General features: G+C 38.0%; 1 protein-coding gene across 2 annotated transcripts in view; it reads left to right on the forward strand.

Moving 5' to 3' along the window:
* The window catches only part of RAVER2 (ribonucleoprotein, PTB-binding 2), a 92663-nt gene that overhangs the window by 47268 nt on the left and 38637 nt on the right, over positions 1–6758 (forward strand). For both annotated transcript variants that reach the window (XM_005868021.2, XM_005868023.2), the window contains 4 exons: positions 662–747; positions 3455–3559; positions 3711–3822; positions 6415–6683. In XM_005868021.2, the coding sequence (XP_005868083.1) occupies positions 662–747; positions 3455–3559; positions 3711–3822; positions 6415–6683 (572 nt within the window). The remainder of the gene's footprint in view (positions 1–661; positions 748–3454; positions 3560–3710; positions 3823–6414; positions 6684–6758) is intronic.

Below are 6758 nucleotides of genomic sequence, written 5' to 3' on the forward strand. Positions count from 1 at the left end.
GGGTTTGTTTAGCTTCTATAATTGAAACATTGTTGCTTCCGGAGCTCAGAGCTGGGCCGCGGCAGGCGGGGAACCTTGGCTTCCTCCATCACTGGAGCAAGCAAGCCTCCTGCTTGCTTCAGCTGCATGGCTGCCGGCCGCCATCTTTGTTGGCAGTTTGCATATCTCGCTGATTAGCCAATGGGAAGCGTAGCGGAGGTATAGTTAATTACCCTTTTTGTCTTTTATTAGATAGGATACTTTTTATGTATATATATTTTCCTCACAATTGTACTGTGTAGTTTTCAAAGACAGGTTTGTATTAAGTCCTTGCCTCCCACTCCTTGCCAAAATACCCCAAACCTAACAAAAATACTGAGCAAATAACATGGATTCAACTAGTAGCATACTTGTTAAAAGATGGAATTGGTTTTGTTGCACTAAAGCACTAGAGAAGAGAAAAGCTAGGTTTGGTGTTTTACCATTATTACAGAAGGTGTGGGGATTTTAAATATCGCATGGAAAGAATCCTGTCCTTTTTGTGCACTGAAAAGGTCAGTATATAAATGAACTTCCAATTAATTTGTTAAAAGTTTAAAGAAATATTTATCCTTTTTGAAGTTTGTTTTATTTTTAAATTCCATATATATCATAAAATTAAATTACTTTTATTTTCTTAAAGCAGTTCTTGGAACACCTCACAGCTTGCCACATCTGATGAATCCATCCATCTCCCCTGCATTTTTACATTTGAATAAAGCACATCAGGTATATAAACAGCATTGAATATTGAAACATCAAAAATTTGTACTGAATATTTTGTTTGTTCTTTACAAGTAAAGTTCTCAAGTTAAATGAGTATTTAAAAAAAATACTATTCATAAGTATAGGTACGTAAAAACGTAATTTAGCCATGGCCAGTGTTGGTCAGTGGTTAAATGTTGGCCCATGCACTGAAGGGTTGAGGGTTCGATTCCTGGTCAAGGGCACATACCTAGGTTGTGGGTTTGCTCCCTGCCCCCTAGTCAAGCAACCAATTAATGTATCTCTCTCACACTTCCTTCCTTTCTCACTCCCTCTCTTCCCTCTTTTCATCCTTCCTTTCCACTTTCTCTGAAAAACAATGGAAAAAATATACTCAGGTGAGGATTAAAAACAAAGATACAAAAACATGAGAACATCAGATCAAATGAAGTTAATCAAAGCAGCATCGTTATATATTTATTGATTCCTGTGTGTAAGGCATTAAGTAAGGAAGGGTATATTTTGTGTGGTAAATTTTTCTGTAACTAAATCAGTATAGTCATTCATTGATTATCAATAGGGATATGTTTCAAGAAATGCATAGTTAGGCAATTTCATCATGTATGAACTCACCTGTGTTGGTACATCTATATTGGGCACTGGCAGGAATGGAAATTGCTTGGGTGAATCAGTGAGTGAGTAGTGAAGGCCGAGGACATTGCTGTACACTAGCATAGTCTTTATAAATACTGTACACTCAGGCAACATTAAATTCATAAAAATTATTTTTCTTCAATAAGTAAATCTTAACTTACTTTTACTTTTTAACTTTATAAACGTAATTTTTATTTTTATTTATTGAAATATATTTTTATTGCTTTCAGAGAGGAAGAGAGAGATAGAAACATCAATGATGAGAGAGAATCATTGATCGGCTGTCTCATGCACATCCCCTACTGGGGATTGAGCCCACAACCCACGCATGTGCCCTTGATCGGAATCGAACCTGGGACCCTTCAGTCCACAGGCCGACGCTCTATCCACTGAGCCAAACTGGCTAGGGCTAAACGTAATTTTTTTAACTTTTCAACTCTTGTAAAAACATATAGCTTAAAACACACATTATACATTTATACAAAAATGCTTCCTCTCTTTATATCGTTATTCTCTAAGCTATTTTTTATTTCAAATATTTATTATTTTTACTTAAAATTTTTTTTTTGTTAAAAACTAAGACACGAACACACATTAGCTCAGGATCACCAGTATCACTGCCTTTCACCTCCACATCTTTCCCCACTGGAAGGTCTTCGGGCATGGAGCTGTTATTCCCTACCACTGTCATATGTTTGGTCCATCATTGACCAGAATGTTATATGGCGCATGACTATAGCTCAGAACAAGTCCTCTTATGTGGCCTTAACTCAGAAGAGTATTTACAGAAAGAAAAACAATAAATGAATGAACAATAACTCTTATTCTTAAATTTCAATTGATGTTATAAAAATAATTCATATATTAGAGTAAAAATTTGTTTTACCTTTTTCAGATAAGTATTTTAAAATGTGTTTGTATATATAGCTATAATACCGGAGATGAACATTAATTTCAGGTAGCGTTAAGGCTGCATCTATATAGGAGCCCAGTTACAAATCAAACCTAATACATAACAGGTGATTGTAGATTGGGTGAATGTCTGGTCCTACACCTAGCTTTTTAAGGGAAAGGCCTACTTTTATTTATTTTTCATTCTTAGAATCTAACCTAGGACCTTGTACGTTATAGGGCCTTTGTTCATTCATTTACTCAATATGTTTTAATGAGAATCTCACATGTACTAGACGCTCTGCTGATCATGGAGGCTACAGTATTGAACACACGTTGATCAGTGGCGAAAATTCTTACAAAATTTCAACAAATAGAGAAAATAAACAAATAATTTATTACAATAAGGTGTGAAGAGTGATACAAAAAGGGTATTCAGAGAATAGACAATATTCTCTTTATTTTAGAATTAAAATCAAAATGCTTGATTTTGCCTTTAAGGCCTGTCCAAGCTGGGCTCACCTGCTGCCATGCTCAGGGCATCGCTGTCTCAGCTACAGTGGCCTGCTTTGGTCTTCAAAGGGCCTTGTTCCCTTCTCCTTAGGTCTTTGCTCCTGCTGTTCCTTCTGCCTGGAATGCTCTCCACTGCAGCATCACCTGATCCCCCCAGATTTCGCCTAGTTATTCTCCGCAGCCTTCCAATCTCTGCGCAATAGTTGGTCCCCCAGGAAAACCTTTGAATTTAACAATCTCACTCAATTCCGCCACTGTCCTCATAGCTCCTTGTATTTTCCCTTCGTGTTCCCATTGCCATTTGTATTTATGTTTTTATAATTAGTTAATGCCTTATTTCTTCAGGGAACGATAAAGATCCATGAGGGCCGATCATAGTGTTGTGTTTCTCACTATGTTGTGTTTCTCACAGTGACTGACACGTAGAAAGTGCTCAGTAAGCCTTTGTTGAATGAGTAAATGAATAAATAAATGATTGAATGATGCTGACATTAAAGTCACGTCTTGTATATCATTATAAGAATTAATTGCTGTTGTCTGCAGTTGAAACGTGAGATACAAAGAAGCTGTTGCTTTTGCTCAGATCAGCTAGAGAATTAAACCATATGAATTAGGTTATACAACAAGCAGCTTCTAAAAATTAAACTAACTTGATGTTTTACATTTTTCACAGAGCTCAATTATGGGTAATACTTCTAATTTATTCCTTCAGAATCTCTCCCATGTATCACTGGCACAGCAACAATTAATGAAGTTTGAGAATATTCATACTAATAATGTAAGTATGGAATTATTTTTTCTTTTGGAATGAGTTCATTTTTTTTTCTATAATCAGGCTATTGGTCAGATTGAATTTTCACTTGTGTAGCCTCGGCCATTATATCCTGCTGCCATTGGCAAAGTTCTTAATTTTTCCTCTTCTTTTGCAGAAACCGGGCTTACTTGGAGATCCCCCAGCGATGGTACTTCAGGCTGCAGTAGGAATAGGGTCAGCACTTCCCTTGAAAACAGAGTTGGGTCATCATGGAGAAGCACATAAAAGTAAATGATGTGTATTTACTGGAAAGTCAGTGAACAGTCAGATTTGAGGTTTAAAGATAATTTACCTATATTCTACTTTTTACAGGAAGGTCAAATTTGAGTTTTTAGTCATTTAAAATTTCCAGGGCTCTTTTGGCTTTTCTGCTTTTAATATTAGAAAACTATTGATGTTGCTGACGGATTTGTTTCCATACCAAGATAAGACTTTCCCTGTGGGATAAGCTTTAATGTTTGGTAAAGGTTCGCAGCAGTGTGAGGCAAACACATAGGTCCATTTGAGAGTGACCTGCTGCCCACTGGGCTGACAACAGATTATACAGGCATCCATTGAATTTCTGCCTGGGTAAGAAAATCTTAGCTTTTATAAAGAAACTAGAGGCCCGGTGCATGAAATTCGTGCACTCGGGTGTGTGTGGGGGGGGTCCTTCAGCCCGGCCTGCGCCCTCTCACAGTTCAGGAGCCCTCAGGGGATCTCCGACTGCCGCTGAGTTGGGAGAAGCTCCCACCGCTGCTGCTGTGTTTGCCAGCCGTGAGCCCAGCTTCTGGCTGAGTGGCACTACCCCTGTGGGAGTGCACTGGTCACCAGGGGGCAGCTCCTGCATTGAGCGTCTGCCCCCTGGTGGTCAGTGTGTGTCATAGTAACCGGTCATTTCGCCATTTGGTCAATTTGCATATTAGCCTTTTATTATATAGAATAGCTGGTGTTTGTTAATTTAAAGTTTATTTATTTACTAGAGGCCCAGTGCTTGAATTCGTGCACCAGTGGGGTCCCTTGGCCTGGCCTGCGGAATTGTGCTGAAACTGGCTCTCCGACATCCCCCGAGGGGTTCTGGATTGTGAGAGGGCTCAGGCCAGGCCGAGGGACTCCCACCAGTGCACGATTAGGGCCAAGAAGGGATGCAGGAGGTTGGTCAGCTGGGGAGGGGATGTGGGAGGGCTCCAGGTTGTGTCCAGCCCATCTCGCTCAGTCCTAATCTGCTGGACCCCAGCAGCAAGCTAACCTACTGGTCAGAGCGTCTGCCCCCTGGTGGTGGATGCACATCATAGCGACTGGTCTACCAATCAACTGTCTGCCCCCTGGTGGTCAGTCACATCACAGCAAGCGGTTGAGCGGCCTTAGCATATCATTAGCATATTACCCTTTGATTGGTTGAACGGACGACCGGACACTTAGCATATTAGGCTTTTATTATATAGGATATCATTTTTTAAAATGTGATCTCCATATTAGTATTAGAAGAAAAATAATAATGTGTACAGTTCTGACTAAAAGAAAAATAGGAGCATGGTGGTTAATGTGATTTCTTACTTGAATATGATTTTGAAAGACACTTTCAGTGTGAAGATTAACTGAAATTTGCTTGAAGTGAGCATGCTGGGGGACCAGGGGCCACCATTAATAAAATTAAAATATATAGATGGGTAACATATATATCTTGTACATTAAACCAGCAAGTCTAATGATCAGATAACTCAGTTCTGACTGTTAGTATTGACTGGGCAAAAGGTAAATCATTACATAGGTATAGAAATTTTTATGGTATCATAGGGATCTGTCCTAAAAAGTAAATTCTGTATGCCTAAAAGCTTAAGCAAATGTTTATTAGTTGTGTTGGATTAAATAATAAGCCATTTTCTTTTGCATGTGCTGCATTCAGTGTTCAATAAATATATCGCTAAGAGATAAAACCATCTCTTAAGTACATAATACTAAAAATAACTTAAGAAATTTGTTTAGTGAGTTTGTAAATTATAAATTTGACTTAAAGTAGTTATCAAAATTAGCTCTTTTCATTTAATTTTGATCTGTAGATTTTTTTAAAAAGTGGAATGGTTCAGAATTTGCCTATTCAAGCTTTGATTTTTTTTTTCTCCCAGAATTTCTTGTTATGCCCTAAAAATAAAAATGTAAAACTTTCATGTTAAATTTGGTGATCTATTCACAAATATTGATGTGTTTTAAATAGTGGTGTGTTAATGTTTAAAAACCAGTTATCTAGGGTAAAAACATCTTGATTTGTAGAATTTGTGATTTCTGTGTGTAAACACTCCAACCGTGGTCGATTCAGGTTGCCAGTGTGAAGACATTGAACTGGAGAGCAGGGAAGAGAGGAGCTAGTGCAAGAAAGCTGACCAAATTTATTGTTAGAGTTCATCTAATTTTACCAATTTTTAAGAGTCAGAGAATTTTTTAAACTGAAGACTAATTATTCCTTCAAATATGGAAGCAGGCAAATTACAATGACTGGGCATTTTTAAAAAAAGGCACTGATGCCACTGAAATGCCAAAAAGTGCATACATTTTGCATTCAACTTTTAAAATAAAGAATTAAAACTTAGAATTAAAAAATGTAATATTCTTGAGACTGTACTGGAAGTTGTTTAAGAAAGGCATGATTCCTATTATAGGTTTTTGTTTTCCTAGGAACCTGCTAATTTACAACTTCTAACCTCCCCTTTTGAATTTAACTGTTCTCTAATAGATTAAAAAATGTTTGTTTGCATTTTGCCTATAATTTAACAAAATCAAAAGGACTGTTATGAATAAGTCTTGTCTAACCAAAAGTTTTTGGCATTTGTGGTTCCCTACAGCATCTAATCTGATTCCAACTCAAACAACTCTAACAGCTGGAATGGGCTTATTACCGTTCTTTCCAAATCAGCACATTGCTGGACAAGCTGGGCCAGGGCATGGGAATACTCAGGAGAAACAGCCAGCCTCCGTGGGAATAGCAGAAGGAAATTTCTCAGGGTCACAGGCTTATCTTCAGAGCTTTCCGAACCTTACTGCTGGAGGTTTGCTGGCAGGACACCATAAGCAACAACAGAGTCAGCCAAAAAGCACAGAGATGAGTTCAGGGGTAAGAAAACTCTGTGTGTGTGCACACACATACACACACATACACAAACAGTGCAGGTGTATGTTACAAGTACAT

This window comes from Myotis brandtii, unplaced genomic scaffold (genome assembly GCF_000412655.1).
Source record: "Myotis brandtii unplaced genomic scaffold, ASM41265v1 scaffold26, whole genome shotgun sequence".
In the NCBI taxonomy this organism is placed as follows: domain Eukaryota; kingdom Metazoa; phylum Chordata; class Mammalia; order Chiroptera; family Vespertilionidae; genus Myotis; species Myotis brandtii.